The sequence below is a fragment of the Apis florea genome, unplaced genomic scaffold (genome assembly GCF_048593485.1).
Source record: "Apis florea isolate Af1SG1 unplaced genomic scaffold, ASM4859348v1 contig_3081_pilon, whole genome shotgun sequence".
NCBI lineage: Eukaryota > Metazoa > Arthropoda > Insecta > Hymenoptera > Apidae > Apis > Apis florea.
Genome location: NW_028256703.1, coordinates 241191 through 256971, shown reverse-complemented (window position 1 = coordinate 256971; position 15781 = coordinate 241191). Strand labels below are relative to the sequence as shown.

Below are 15781 nucleotides of genomic sequence, written 5' to 3'. Positions count from 1 at the left end.
TCCCTAACTAAGAAAGTTTTACTATAAATGCCTATTCTTTTTCAACGTTTACATCATCGCTCGTCTGTTACAATAAAGTTTTTTTTTTTTTCTTAGCATCGGAATATAGCACTGTAATTTACACTCTTTACAATTGGATATTTAATAGTAACTTTTTTTTAAAAGTCTTTTCCTTTCGTATAGAAAAGAACTTTTTGAAATTTTTACGATTAGGATTAACACCAGTCGTTCATCGAATTTTGAATTATATTTAAATTTTATTCAAATTGTTTTAATAAAAATCCAATAATAAAAATTGTTCGATATTTTGATCTTAAATATAGTTTTAAGTATCTTGGACGCATATGAAATATTAAATTTTCGAGAAGTAGATAAAGTTGAGAGATACGGTACAATTTCATCACCGTGCAATGCTATAAAATTCGATAATTCTACGTCTCTATTAATGACGTGAAAAATCCTTCTGTTAAAAATACAAAAGTGCCAGATCGCGGGCATCAGCGCATGGCGAAATCGCAATGACGTTGTGTCGTACAATTTGCATCAAGTATGAAGCTTTAATTTCTAATAGATTCATTCACGACCAACGTGACAATGATTGATACACTTCGAGATAAGGATTCACGACCGATGACATTCCAAAGACACGAATCTCGATATCAATCCAAAGAAGCTTCGACCAGGAAGCACAAAGACCAGGAAACGGAGTGACGATGAATTATAGAGGCACGGAAAACGGGGCACGTCGCTTCTCCGCCACGGATCGATATTTACTCCACCAACTTGCCAATGTGTACCAAGAATCGATAACGCTATGCATTATCGATGCGTCTTCCGGTAGAACTCCAGTATCCTCCAGATCGTATCCTACTTGCCAAAAGATAGAAGAATATCTATAGAAACAAAGAAAAAATCATTTATGATTATGATAAATTTATGGATATTTTCTTAACGAATGAATATTTTGAATCGTCTCATAGATAATGCTGTGAATGAAACTTAATACTATTCGTAATATTTTTCGGATCGTTGTTTTTAATTTTGAAAGTTAAAATAGAAATTTATGTTTTTCTCGTTTGATTTTCTAGTTTGTTAAAATAATGATTGATATTTGCAATTAATAAATATCGTTGCTCATAACGTGTTTTTTTTTTTCTATAGTAAAATCAACTCGTTCACAAATTTATTATAAATAAGTATCATGAAGGTTATTGTTAATTTAAAAAATTAGAAAGAATATCCTTGTACATTCTTAATTATCGCAAAAATAAAATATTTGAAATCTGATAATTTAAAAATCTTGGTAATTCTAAGTATTAATTACACTTAATTGTCTGGCTATATCTTTTAAAAAAAATTGTAATCATCAGCTAAATAAAAGAGTTAAAAGATGCAACCAGTGTAATTTCAAAAAGATTCGTTTAAGTTATTTTTTTAATTGTGCCAATTCTGGAGGAACAAATTGTCCGATCGAAAAAGTTGAACCTAATCGATTGTACAACAATGCACAACAATCGATGCTTTTTCCCTTCGAATTTCCATGCTTGCTTTTTCTTTGATGTTTCACAATGTTAGCGGCGATAATTAGCGAATGACATTGACGATTATTAGCCAGACTATGCGGGATGTTTCTCTTTTCACCAGTTCGTTCAATGACCCTTTGTCAGGATCGATATTTGGGGTAGATAGGCGAGGTAAATTATAAACGGCGGATTCTTCTTCGCGCTACCACCTGCACACAGCTGTGGATCAATAATTCTATCTAATTTATTTTTCCGGTTGCGTCGCGGCGCGAATATCCCAATGAGAATATCAAACATAATTTTTACAATAATAATTTCAAATAATTATCGTTTAATCGTCTATTTGAGGCAGCACTATCATAGAAAACACATTTAGAATGAAATTTCATGTTTGATTGATAGAAAAAAAAAAAAAAAAAAAAAAAAAAAATTAAAATTCTTCGTGAATGTTATCAAGATTTTACAATATTTGTATATTGCTGCGGTTTTATTGTATCGATCTATGTTCTTTGTAATTAATAAATTCGTATTAATTCGTAACTATTATTCATCGTAGTAATTAGTAGCGGATTATACAATACACTCTTTCCTATCTTGTCATTCCTATTGTTCCATTAGACACGAGGGTTGCGTTAATCGTTTCACGTATTATCCCGATTATTTAACATTCTTGCAATCGGTTCCGTAACAGTTGCGTAAGATGGATCGTAACAGTCAACGCCAATAAGAAAAAAATTTATATCAGTATATAATACGATACGCTAAAGTCAATTGATGCGCATGATGTAATACTTGCGACTGATTTATCCGAAACATGATGAAGCAAAGGAAAGCCAAAGAATACAGTTATAATTCGTCAAAGCGAGAAATGAGAAAACCAAAGTGAGACGAACAAGCAGAATAGCACGTGTACGACTGCATTTCACGTGACACATACACAGACACCTTACATGTGTACGTGTAACACATATATCCACACTTATATCCATCAAGATGGATACATAGAAATGCGTGTACTTATGTGTATATATGTATATATACGTATATATATTTATATATGTATATACACCATTGACCGGGATATCGTCTGTCTCAGGATGAATGAACCATTACGTCACGCACTTGTACTCTCCGATTCCCCTCCATCTCTCTTTCCCTCTGTGTGCTTCACCTCGTCCGTCGATTCTGTCTCTGTCACTCTTTTTCTCCTCTCATGCTCGCATTACATTATGTGCAAGCATACCTTCCTCCTTCCTTCCATCGATTAGCGGCGGAATTCCAGTCAGGAGAGAGAGAAAGAAAGAGAGAGAGAGAGAGAGAGAGAGAGAGAGAAGAGAGAGAGACGATAGAGAGCTATAGTTTCGATGGAGGTTAACGTATTCGCGTCTCAGACGCCCAGCAGACGTGTCTGCAGCTGTAAAACATCGAGGAACGAAGGATGCGGGGATGAGAACCAGATCACTTTCGTTGTACCACTGATACACTTTCGCGCTGCTGCTCATATCTTTGAGAGAATGAGCATCTGTCCTCCAAATGTCTCTTTCCGTTGGATGCGGTTGTGACGTTTATCCTTTAACTTTATTGTAACTTTATTTTTATATAATTTTATAAAATGATTTTTCAAACTCTCTATCTTTTCAAACTGAAATAAATATTCTTTTTTTGTTCATATTCTAAAAATATACGTACATATCAGAAAAATAGTACATACCCAATGATGATGGGAAAAAATTTTGGATATAATAAAAGATCAATTATAGTTTATAATTATAATTATAAATTTTTTTTTGTTGATAATATTATAGTAGAATGTCCATTATATAAATAATGAAAAGTAACAAATAATAATTATTACAGTTATGATTTATGTCTAGAAGAGAACGATTTATTAATAGATAATTTTTTTATTTTAACAAATTTTCAATATTTAAATATTGAAATATTTAGCCTTCCAAAATGGGCTCACGTGGTTCTCGTCCAGTCTCTTTTAAATTGGGATATAATTTTGCTTTAAGACCATCACTATTTACTCTTCCATGAAAATCAGGTTTCTTCTCCTTAGGTGCACTTCGTTGCAGCCAAATGTCCAATAAACTTTTAGGAGCGTAAATACCACTTTTGTGAAGTTGTTTACCGAGAGATATCGATGTACTTGGCGGTGGGGACATCGGTGAATCGGTTGTTGCTCTTATTACACTAGCTCGAGCAGTTCCATCTTCTTTTCCAAATCTGTATTAAACGACAAAAAAAATATATAGTTTTAATTAATATTGTTTCATGCTAAAGTATTATAAAAAATTATTCCTACCCATCTAATTCACGTAATGCTTGGTCCAATTCAACTTTATCTTTATCGTCTTTACTTCGTACTTCAAGAAGGCAAGTTAAAACTTCAGAATGCGCAGCAGAATTATTTGCATGATGTTTTAGAAATGTTTCTAATTCTCCCCATAATAATCTATAATGTTCTTCTCTTCGTACTCCACCTTTTCCACCGCGACCACCTCCTATACTTGGTAATGGTAATGCTTCATGTTTTGCTTCCAATTGCAACAAACTAAAGATCACTTGTTTGCATTGTAAAACTTCATCTGCAGTAAGTTCTTCCTTTACCATCAAATCTGGTAATGGATCTATTAACTAAATTATATGAATATATCATTATTAAATATCAAAATTAAACAAAAATTTATCAATTAAAATTTGAAATATATACCTGTTTTAAATTAAACATTAGTGTGCTAGAAATAGTAATTGGCCAATATTTTGTATGTCGTTCTAATCTAAATCTCATCTTTTCTGCTGGACCTTCGCTATTACAATTTGTACTTCTTTTTAAAGGCACCAGAACATTATTCCGCATTAGTCTTCCAAAATCCTATGATAATCATCAATTATAAAAAAAATATTATGAAAAATGTCAAAAATCTCAAAAAAAATTTTAAATATATATTTACAGTTATCCTATAATCAGTGACGCGACCACCACAACCTTCGCTAATAGAAGGTGGATCCTCTAATACGCTCCTAGCAGTAGATAGTGTATGTATAAAAATTTCTCCACCGTGTGCAGCAAGTAAATGAGAAATAGTTTTTCCTCCACTTTTTCTTGCCATTTCAAGCATAACAGATCTACCATTCAGTAAGAAGTTAATCAAACAAGATGAAGGTCGACTATTTACATCAACAGGTGTGATTCGATGCATAGCTGTGCAATTTTGCATTTCAGCTGCACTACATCCTCGTGGTGTACACCATTTTAGAGTAACAGTTTCATATTCTGATCCTTCTTCAAATCTCCTAAATGTCTTAATTAAAGCCGAATCTTGAGGATTTCCTACGAAATATTTATATAATTATATCTGTATATTAAATATTGGATAATTTATATCTTAAAATTAATTAAAATAAAACCTTTTAAAATTGTAGAATGTGCGGCTGAAGAATGAAATATTTCAACATCGTAATTTGCAGAAGAACTAGCATTTTGTTCTTCTTTCATTGGTATACCAGTTACTGTTGTACTAGCCAGATCATAATGAGATAAAATTAAGTGAGACAATTTTGAATGTAAAGCAGGTGCCTTAATTGAATGTACTTCTACTGTTAATAATGGTGAAACCTGAAACCACATTTTTTATAAAAATATATTTTTCACAAAATTTCGAATTTATATACGTAGAACAAAGTATGAGTAAAAGTACCTCTCTTGGTCCCTGGCTAGTAACTTGTGATTCAATATTATTAGGAAAAATATTTAATATAACTAAATGACAATAATCTACAGGTATTAAACTGAAAATAAAAAAAGCAGACATGTTAAAATTAATATATTTGATGTTATAAAATATAAATTTAAATACTAACTGATCTGAAGCTAAAGCATTTTTATTTTCTTGAGTCAATTCATTTAAAAATATATTTTCCAAATTTTTCATATTACTATTATCTCGAGCACTAGTAATACATATTACTCGACCTCTGTTAACAAGCTTACTAGCATTTTCATTTAATGATGTTCTCTTTTCATGTTGAATTTCTGAACATTCATTAAGCGTTTCAATAGCTACTCTTAAACCATGTATTACTGAATAATCATCTCCAGGTTTTGGAGTCTTTGTTGGTACTCCTAAAATGGCTGTGCCATTCATTATCTGAAATCATAAAAATTTTGATTAATATTACTGATAAATATTACTTTTTTAATATTATATAAAGACAATCTAATGTAATTAACATGATTTAAATTTTGTTGCGATGGACTCCATGAGTTTAATACATATGCTGCACGATCAGTCACAACAAATCTTATCTGTAAAAAATAAAATAATTTAAAAAATTACTTTATTTATGATATATATACATGATAATGGTATAAACATCTTAATTAATAATAATAATTTAAAATAATATACCAATTTTCCAGTTGGAAAGAGATCCCATACTATTCGACAATATTCTAATGAAGCTTCTACACTGGTGGTCCATAAAGATTTACAAACAGGTGCTAAAGGAATTAAGTTTTGACTGCGACTCTTTAAAAAATCAAATTCTAGAGGAGCTTCAGTAGATATACCAAAATATGGCGTATGATCCAAAACAAAAATAGTTTTATGATTTGCCGGATACATTCTTTTATACCATTTTAGGAAATTGTTTTTTTTCATATAAAATATATTATAGTTTGTTAATTATATATTTGTAGAAAGGAGGATAATGATTCGGGAATATCCCATGTTATAGGTTAGGGTACAAAATATTTTAAAGATGTTAAAATTATATTTTTATTATCATAAAAATATTATATAACAATTATACATAATAATCAATAAAATTATGATATTATATCAAAATATTATATATTTTATAATCTATTTAATTTAAAAAATTATTTTATTTTTTTATAAATATAAATGTAATATAATAGTTTTTAAAGAATATAAATTAATTATATATTTTTAAAATCAAACATTATATAAATTGAAAAAAAAAATATATTTCAATAAATTTTAATAATAATTTCATAAATTTTATTTGTGAAATTTATATTTTGTTTCATTAATATTTAAATTTCCCGGTGAAACTAGTTTATTTTCAACATAATCTTAAATTGTATATTTTCTAAAAAATTGAATTGGATTTACATTTTTAGATATAACTGTTTTAAAATAATCAATTTTGTTTATAATTTTTATATATTTTTTGTAATATTTTTCCCTCGTAATGAAACTGAATTAAAGCAGCATGGAGTTTGGAAGCTTCCTTCTTTTCCGGTTGGAAGTCTCCTAGTGGCATTGATAACGTGAGTTTATTGAGATATTTTTCTTTATTTATAACATATATTATTTTGTATAATAAAAAAAACTATTAATTAATGAACAATAATTATATAAGAATTCAATTTTATATAACAATTTATATAATAATACTAAATAGTTACATTAAATTCATATAATAGTTACATTGTAACACGTGGCATTCTTTTAACAAGTTTTTAATAATAGCAATATTTTTTGACACAAAATTTTTATTTTGTTAAAATTTATATGACTTATTATGTTGACTCAATATATTAAATATTATTCATTTTGTGTTTTGAAATAAAAATCATCCTTTCAAGTTATCAATTTTTGTTTTTTGAAATTATTCAGTTATGATATTTATAAAAAAGATATCAGACAAAGATATCAACATATAATAAGTGAATAAAGCAAGTAATAATTAAAATCATGAAGTTGAAATTAATTATTTGTCAATATTTATATTTTATTCATATTTTATTTGTAGGTTATTCGTAAGTCAATCTCAACGTTAAGATGTCAGGAGGTTTAGATGTATTATCTCTTAAAGAGGATGATGTTACAAAAATGTTGGCTGCCTATACTCACTTAGGTGCAGAAAATGTTAATTTTCAAATGGAACAATATGTATACAAAAAGAAAAGTGATGGTAAGTTTTATTTGATACAATAAATTACATTTCATTGTTAATATGATTTATTATTTTCTGCTATTATTTTTAAATGCAGGCGTCAGTATTATTAACTTGCGTCATACATGGGAGAAATTATTATTGGCAGCACGTGCCATTGTTGCTATTGAACATCCCAGTGAAGTCTTTGTCATTAGTTGCCGACAAACTGGACAAAGAGCTGTTTTGAAATTTGCACAGCATACTGGAGCTACACCTATTGCAGGACGTTTTACTCCTGGTGCATTCACTAATCAAATTCAGGTTGGTATATGTTTAATATAAATAATATTTGTATATAAATTAATTATTTTTGTATAGATGATAAATATTAATTTTTCATAATTTATATTAACTTATTTTTATTTAATCTCTTTTTTTTCTTATTTAAAAATTTCATATTCATATAATTAAATTGTTATACATTAATTTTAATTAATTATTTTAGTCAGCTTTTCGTGAACCACGACTTTTGATTGTTACTGATCCATCTACTGATCATCAACCAATTACTGAGGCCAGTTATGTAAATATTCCAGTAATTGCTTTTTGTAATACTGATTCGCCTCTTCGTTTTGTTGACATTGCAATTCCCTGTAACACAAAAAGTCTTCACTGTGTTGGTTTGATGTGGTGGTTATTGGCAAGAGAAGTATTGAGATTAAGAGGCTCTATTGCTCGTGAAACTAAATGGGATGTTGTTGTAGATTTATTCTTCTATAGGGATCCAGAGGAGGTAATGTATAATCAATATTAAGTTATTCGTACTATTAATACAATTTCAATATGGAAAAAATTTTCTTTCATTTCATTTCATTCATAATTTATAAATGATGAAAAATTAACATTCTGAAATATATTTGTTGACCTTATTTATATGGCTTAATCTTTGCTGAATATATTTTTATAATTTGCTTATATTTTAATCTAATTTATATTAATAAATAAAGTTCTAAAATGTTGTTTTAAGGCTGAGAAAGAAGAACAAGCAGCTAAGGAAATAGCACCAGCTAAAGATTTTGCTGGAGCAGTTGAAGTTGCAGCTGCTGCTGAACCTGGTTGGGTCAATGAAGTTGATACAGCAGGAGCAGTTGCTCCTGAGAATTGGGCTGACGATGTAGCGACACCAACTGCTGCTACTATTCCTACAGCAGGTGCTGCACAAGCATTCCAAACTAGTGGAGATTGGGCTGCTCAGGTTAATATTTTTTAACTATAAATTTAATTATAAATTTAAAGTTTGATATTAAATCAAGTTATTATTTATTTTCTTTTCACTTTAGACTTCAGAAGAATGGTCTGCTACAACACAATCTGCAGCAGGACAAAGTTGGGGAGGTGCCACAACAGAAAAATGGTAATTTCATTTTCTTTGATGATTTCATGCATTTTGTATGATCAATTTAATAAAGTAATTAAAAATCTAAAAATAGATTTATCATAATCTTATTACTCTATTTTAAAAAGATATTTAAATTAATATTAAATATAAATTATTTACATATAGTACATATACATTATATCAAAAATAAAATAAAATAAATTACAATGTAATGATTAATTTTCAAGAGCAAAATATATAAATATATAATAAAAATTATATTTATGTATATATTTAAGTTATTATATGTTGTAATTAATGAAAAAAAGACGGAGATAAGATGACAATTAAAAAATCAACCTCTTTTCAAAATATTACAAATGAAACAAACATAAATAAGAAAAATAAATAGTGAGAAAAGAAGAGCGATAATATGATTATTAATTAATTATTATTATTAATTATTATTGCTATTTTTTGAGTAGGAAATATCTTTTTTAAAAGTATTTAAGAACTGATATCTTTAATTTTTCCTTATTTTATCCTACCATCGAAAAAATTTACCTGTTACTTAAGAGATGGCAGTAACAATCAATTCTTGCATTATATCTATTTTTCTATTTTTTTTTTTTTTTTTTTTTTATCTTTATGTGTTTCGTTTGCTCTGAAGATGGCGCTGATTTAATGATCTTATTTCTATATATCTTTATATTTACAAATTTCATTCACTTAGAGATATCTACTTCTAATTTTTATTGTTTTAAAAATTTTGATTTATGTTTTGATGACATTTCAAAAATTCGAAAAAAATTTCATATGCCATATTCTTTTCTAATTATATTCTCCTATTATAAATTTTTTTTATTTCAAAAATTTTGATTTTATATTATCAGAAAATGAATAATATAATATAATCCCAAAAGCAATGATATGATTTCTAATAAAAATTTTTTTATAAAATATAATATATTTATAATTAATTATGCGTATGTATACATAATCAAATTTAAAATTTTCAAATTCTTAATGAATATTAGACGTGAATTTTAATACACGTTCAAAATTTAAAAAAAAAATAATAAAAAGTATTTTCGAAAGCAATGAAATATTATAAAGATAATTATGATTTTCGGACAATGATAAATTCTATTCGCATAAACGAAAAAATAAAACCAAAGAAATGCACATTTTTTAAATATATTTTACAAAACATTCTATTCGTACAGCATATAAAACAATACTCTGTATTTATTTTATATTCACACATTAGCTCTATACGACTGTACCACCATATTTTTTCGTTATATATAGAATATAACTTTATACAATATTCGGCGTAATTTTCAAATATCAGTACTATGAAAGTGCGGTATCTTTTCGACGTATAGTTCCATGCTTTCCGCCTGTTGAAAATGCTGGTGCAGTCCTATCAAATTTTTCCGAATTAATCGCACGTTCTCGATCGATTGTCAATTCCGTTGCATCTGAGTTCATGTTTTTACTAAAAAAATTTCCAGAGGAATATTCTTGCTGATTATTCAAATTAGCACTTGATTTATCATGATCGATGTGCGTATTCTTCACTTCTGGCTTCATTTCAGTCAGTGTAACTCTTGCAGATTTTGATGAACTTTTCAGATGCATCATATGATTTGTTGAGTCCGTATTACTCCTTTTATGACCAATATGATTATGATGATTTGAAAAAACAGAATCCGTTTTGCCTAAAAACTGGCTATTTTCCATATTACTGAGACCACTTGTACCACTAGTACTTCCAATACCATTATTGTTGGAAATATCTCCCATGTTAAAGTTTCTTTCTTTGGGACCACTTTGCCAGAAAGAATCATCAAACACTTCTGTATCACGTTGTTCCGGAGATAATCTACTAATACGAGCCTTAACAATAGCCAGATGTCTATGTACATAATCCTGGTGAGGTGCTAGAGCTGCTGCACGTTCTAAACATTGAGCAGCTAAGCCCAATTTACCACGTTCAACCATTACAACACATAAATTGTGAAGACCTTGAATATTTGTTGGATCCAACTGTAGAATTCTACGGTAACACTGTAACCATTTAAAAATTTTTATATTAGTGTTGAAATATTTAAAAATATTTATTATTTGTAATTATAAACTTACATTTTCAGCAGCATCCAAATCTTTTATATTATTTATGTAAATATCACCTAAAAGGATTAATCCTTTAACGTGGTCCGGATGAAATCTAACCAGTTGATTTAAAAATGGAGCAGCTTCAAGAGGACGTTGTTCATCTGCTAATAAAAGAGCCAAATTAAATAAAGCGGAACGAAAATCTTCTTTGAGTGCAACAGCATTGCGAAACCATCTTTCTGCACTTCCGCTATCGTGGTCATCCATAGCTAACATTCCAAGATTAAAATGAACTCTTTCATTATTGGAATCCTAAAAATAAACATCATTAAAATAATGGGAAGGAATATTTTGACATTATGTATGAAAAATGTGAAGGAAAATACTTTTCGTAAGAGTTTTAAAAGTCTTTCTCTGGCTACTTTTCGTAGTTCGGCGCGCCCTAATTCTTGAAGTAAAATGGCTGAATTTAGTAATGCTTGTTCATGTTCTGGATCAAATTCAAGAGCTTTGTCAAGATATGCTAGAGCTTGAGATGCTTTCCCTTGTTCAAGAAATACGACTCCAAGCTTTAAAAATAAAATAAAATTATCATAATTAATAATTAACATAATAATAATCTTTTAATAAATATTATTAATATTTAATAATTTTATTTTTTATATTTACGTTATAATAAATGTCTGGATTGTTGCTATCGTAGAAAAGAGCTCGTTCATAAACTTCTTGGGCTTCTTTCGTACGATTAAGTTTAATTAAAACATCGCCTCGGTTAATATACGCTTGCGTATAATCTGCGCGCATACTAATGGCTTGTCTATAAAGCAGATCAGCTTCTTCTAACCTAGTTGCATTCTTCGCTATTAGGTTTGCTAAATTTACAAAAACATTCAAGTGATTTGGAGCTATTCGCGCTTGATAAGATTCTCCAGGTTTTGCTTTTGGTAATAAAGATTTTGCCTAAAAAGTTTTATCATTTGAACTTTATGAATATTATTATTAAATAATTTTTATGATTATATTATTTTAATTATGCATTTACTTTTAGGTATGCATCTTCAGCTTCTTTGAACATCTTCAGATGATTATAAGTTCTACCCACATTAATATGCGCACCAATATCATCGCCTTGAACTTGCACAGCCATATTAAAGAAATTCAATGCTTCCTTGAATTTTCCTTGACTTTCCAAAGCATGCCCAACATTGTTAAATAATTTGGCATTGCGATCATTTACTTTTAATCCCGACATAAATATGGAATATTCATCTAACCAATCGTAATTTCTCATAAAGGTTTTTGTTGTGTGTGCAGCCAAAAGAGTTATTAATAAAAATAGTGTTAATTTCTTAAATCTATAAATATGAAAAGTATAAATTAAAAATATAGTTCAAAAAAATTTTGAATATTTATAAAAAATTTTTTCTATTTATAATTTACTTTTTATCGCATAAAATGCTCCATCCATATCCAATAAGCATACAAAATCCCATAGATGGAGCATACAATACTCTTTCAGCAATGACAAATCCCACTGGGAAGAAAAGATTTGAGGCAGGTAAAAATGGAAGTACCATCATAGCCAAACTCTATACAAAAAATTTCATAATCAGTTTTTTAAAAATTATATCTTAATTTAAGAAAAAAATACAAAATTAATTTAATACTAACCATTATAAGAATAATGGAAGTTTGTCTATTAGGTGTTAAAATTGCTGTTATCAGTAATCCTAGTATGGTTGTATGAGTTGCTATAGTAGCAAGATTGCGAGGATCCGAAAAACTTTCTATCAACGGTATCGTTCCCATAGTCCAATCACAGCATAAATCGCTTGGAAGAAATAGCAGTCTTAAATTAACTGCTGCGAGGTAATTATAGGTAAGCTGTCTTATTGGCGTTGGAGCCACTGACGCGGGATTGTCAAATCTGAAATATTAGAAAGAATTATTTTCATTATAGAAATTCATTTATATCTACAAAAAACAAGATTTTTTGATTTCAATAATTTTTAAGTAAACGTATATAACATATTTATAATTACAATTAATTATTTACAGATACCTGGTAAATACAGGTAACTTTGAGCCCATTACATGTAGTCGAAGAATAAGTAAACTAAACGTAACGAGCGTAAGAACCGTCAATCGTTTTGTACCTTCACTGGACCAAGTAAGTGATATCTTTTTCCCACCAAAAGCTGCTTTTAATGTTAGGAAAATATCCACTGCTCTTATCTAAACAAATAATAAAATATATAAATTTAAAAAAAAATTTTTAAATTATAATATCCATATATTAATTTACCTTTTGTACAACAAAAATTTCATAAAATACACAAACTGCAGTAGCTGTTATTCCTTGTTCTTTGCATAACATGGCAGTGAAAACAAAAAACATAGACAATATCAAAGATTTCCATCCTAAAAATAAATGTAATATTATTTTAATAAATAATATTAATAATTTACAGTAATAAATGTTAAAAAAAATAAAAAGAATTAAATACCTGTAGATCTTCTACTTCTACAGCATTTAGTATATGTGATTAAAGCCGCTAAGTAAAATAAGGAGGACAATGTTTCTGCTCTTCCGACCACTCCTGTAACCTTAATACACGATTATCCACTGACAATGCATCTAAACACGAACTAGGAACTACGACGCGATCGATCGCTCGACGTCGACCATTTGAATCTGGATACATTGATACATTGTCGCCGAAGAGGAGAACAAGGACTAGAAATAATTACCAAATAATATTCTCGTATAATTTCAAGGTAACGTCGATCGATTCGATCGATATGGAGAGCAGTCTAAACAACTTACTGCTTCTGTATGTATAGGATGAACCGCAAACAGAAGAGAAGACACAAAAGTTGCAGAATCGGATAGAAACATCAAACAAGTCCTGTAATATCAATTAATACATATTATTTTATTTTTATTTTGAACTATTTTATTATATAAAAACAATTTCAATGATATTTTTAAATATTAAATATAATATTTATATAAAATATAAATATTTCTAAATTTTAAATATTTATTTAATATTGTATTATGTATATGTTTATTTAATGTTTGAATAATTTTTTTTCAACATTTTTTTTCACATATATGAAGTATTACTGAATATATTTTATATTATATATATATATTAGAATATAATATATAGCTAAAAAAAAAACTTATTTTTTTAAAAAAAGAAAAAACACACCTGAAATATAATAAGCATACTCCAATATGTAGAATAACATTAAGCAGGTGATATCCCATAGGATCCAATTGATGAATTAGGTAATTCCATCGAAATGTGAGAACACACAAAGGCCTATATGATTTGTGCGATTGCTCCTATTTAAAATACAATTGTTTTGATATTCACAAAATTAAATTAAAAACTCATAAGTTAATATTATAATAATAATAAGACATTTTAGTATGATTTAAAATACATTTTATACATTCTTTTTCAAAAAAATGAATAAAAATTTACTAAATTATATGAATATATGAATAAAAATTTACAAAATTTCATAAATTAATTAATTTCTTCTATAAATTATAATTATTTGTAAAATGATTTAATTTTAGAATCATTAGAAATATTTAATAAAATTAAATAATATATCAATCTTCATTAAAATGATTGATAAGTAATAAAAAAAATTTTTCGGATCAAAAATATTGATTTGTTGGGAAAAAATGAAAGAAACTTAAAGAGATTAAAGTTAAATAAGATTTACTTAAAACTAAATTGAATCGAATCAAATCGAAAGGGAAGGAAAAGGAAGAGAAGAGTTGAACGGATCAATACACAAGAAGGTAGACAAGAGTGAAAGGGAAGGGGAAATCGAAAGCGCCCATTACATTACATATCGTATTACCTTGTGCATAGGAGTACCCCAGAAATCATTGTAAAAAACATTTTTTAAAGGTGTATGAGGCCTGAGATCACGATTATCCTTTATCGCTGAAATATCATCAAAAACGAAGCCGCAATTAAGGCTATTTAAATAGACAGCGAATGCGCTTATGGCGACAATCGCCGCGAGTGCTCCCCGCGCAGGCACTCCCATCACAAATAAGACATTGATCGGCCGTTTTTTCTCGCGATTTTCAATTTAGAAATTCTACTAAACAAGCTCTTATGCTTGTTTCACCAACACTTAATCCTTCTGCTTTTTTTTTTTTTTTAACTATTTATGCTAACTATCTATCTAGCTATTTTGTCTGTCGAGCCGAGATTTTAACCCCGCGATGTCCAGAAGTGATGCAGGAAATTCATCTCTAGGCACGTAGACATTGATACGCTCCTCTTCGAACACATTATGACACCTACGTATCCAATGTCGCCGAATATAAGCGCGCTTTCTTACAGACCGATTCCCGGAATTCAATGAACGACATGTCAACAACGAATAGGTATATATTGCTTTAGGAAAAACTAAATGGATATCGAATAAATCAGAATTGATGTTACTGCGCGTGTTAAAATCAACTGTCAAACGATAGATGTGTATACGATTGTACAGTAATGCACGCTACGTATCGTGAAACGAGTAACGCAAGTACGATATTACGACAGCGACGACGCGGATTTACTTTGGAAAGAACACGCATGCGCAGTGTAGGATTAAGCGCGAAATATACACAACTTTACCAATATGTAATTCAAAATATTTTATTTTAGAAGTATAATAATTAGTATCTTTATTAACACTTCTAGCAAAGCTTAAGATAAGTATCATGAATAATACATTAATCTTTATAATTTGTGAATTAATTTTTTTTTATTTTTTTTCAAATTTTTTTGTTTAAATCTATAGATTTCTGTTTATGTTA

The 15781-nt window shown here is 28.5% G+C and overlaps 3 protein-coding genes and 1 long non-coding RNA gene across 6 annotated transcripts; 2 read left to right on the top strand and 2 right to left on the bottom strand.

Moving 5' to 3' along the window:
• Window positions 1-3277: 3277 nt before the first annotated feature.
• On the bottom strand, window positions 3278-6264 carry asun (integrator complex subunit 13 asun). The gene is made up of 9 exons (XM_003690040.4): window positions 5939-6264; window positions 5761-5835; window positions 5391-5677; window positions 5228-5318; window positions 4938-5145; window positions 4481-4860; window positions 4240-4401; window positions 3832-4163; window positions 3278-3752 (listed from the first exon to the last, which is right to left on the bottom strand). Exons 1-9 carry the CDS (start codon window positions 6188-6190, stop codon window positions 3467-3469), a joined length of 2073 nt encoding a protein of 690 aa, XP_003690088.1. The 5' UTR covers window positions 6191-6264; the 3' UTR covers window positions 3278-3466.
• On the top strand, window positions 6089-8923 carry sta (stubarista 40S ribosomal protein SA). Of its 3 annotated transcripts, XM_086908669.1 has the most exons (7): window positions 6089-6266; window positions 6767-6825; window positions 7311-7472; window positions 7552-7757; window positions 7942-8229; window positions 8464-8691; window positions 8777-8923. In XM_086908669.1, the coding sequence occupies exons 3-7, from the start codon at window positions 7340-7342 to the stop codon at window positions 8852-8854; spliced, it is 933 nt and encodes a 310-aa protein (XP_086764795.1). In that variant the 5' UTR covers window positions 6089-6266; window positions 6767-6825; window positions 7311-7339; the 3' UTR covers window positions 8855-8923. The 3 variants fall into 3 exon arrangements, with proteins under 3 accessions (XP_086764795.1, XP_003690094.1, XP_086764796.1); XM_003690046.4 differs by lacking the exon at window positions 6089-6266 and having other exon boundaries at window positions 6751-6825; XM_086908670.1 differs by lacking the exon at window positions 6089-6266 and having other exon boundaries at window positions 6769-7233.
• A 1072-nt stretch (window positions 8924-9995) lies between these two features.
• Window positions 9996-15550, bottom strand: LOC100863247 (protein O-mannosyl-transferase Tmtc3). The gene is made up of 13 exons (XM_003690038.3): window positions 14824-15550; window positions 14154-14290; window positions 13763-13844; window positions 13443-13542; window positions 13241-13356; window positions 12998-13170; window positions 12607-12862; window positions 12376-12524; window positions 11978-12290; window positions 11605-11895; window positions 11322-11504; window positions 10963-11247; window positions 9996-10887 (listed from the first exon to the last, which is right to left on the bottom strand). The coding sequence occupies exons 1-13, from the start codon at window positions 15013-15015 to the stop codon at window positions 10171-10173; spliced, it is 2994 nt and encodes a 997-aa protein (XP_003690086.1). The 5' UTR covers window positions 15016-15550; the 3' UTR covers window positions 9996-10170.
• Window positions 13466-13976, top strand: LOC116414558 (uncharacterized). Its single transcript, XR_004225104.2, has 2 exons — window positions 13466-13713; window positions 13780-13976. It is a non-coding gene; the product is annotated as an uncharacterized LOC116414558 (long non-coding RNA).
• Window positions 15551-15781: the final 231 nt, after the last annotated feature.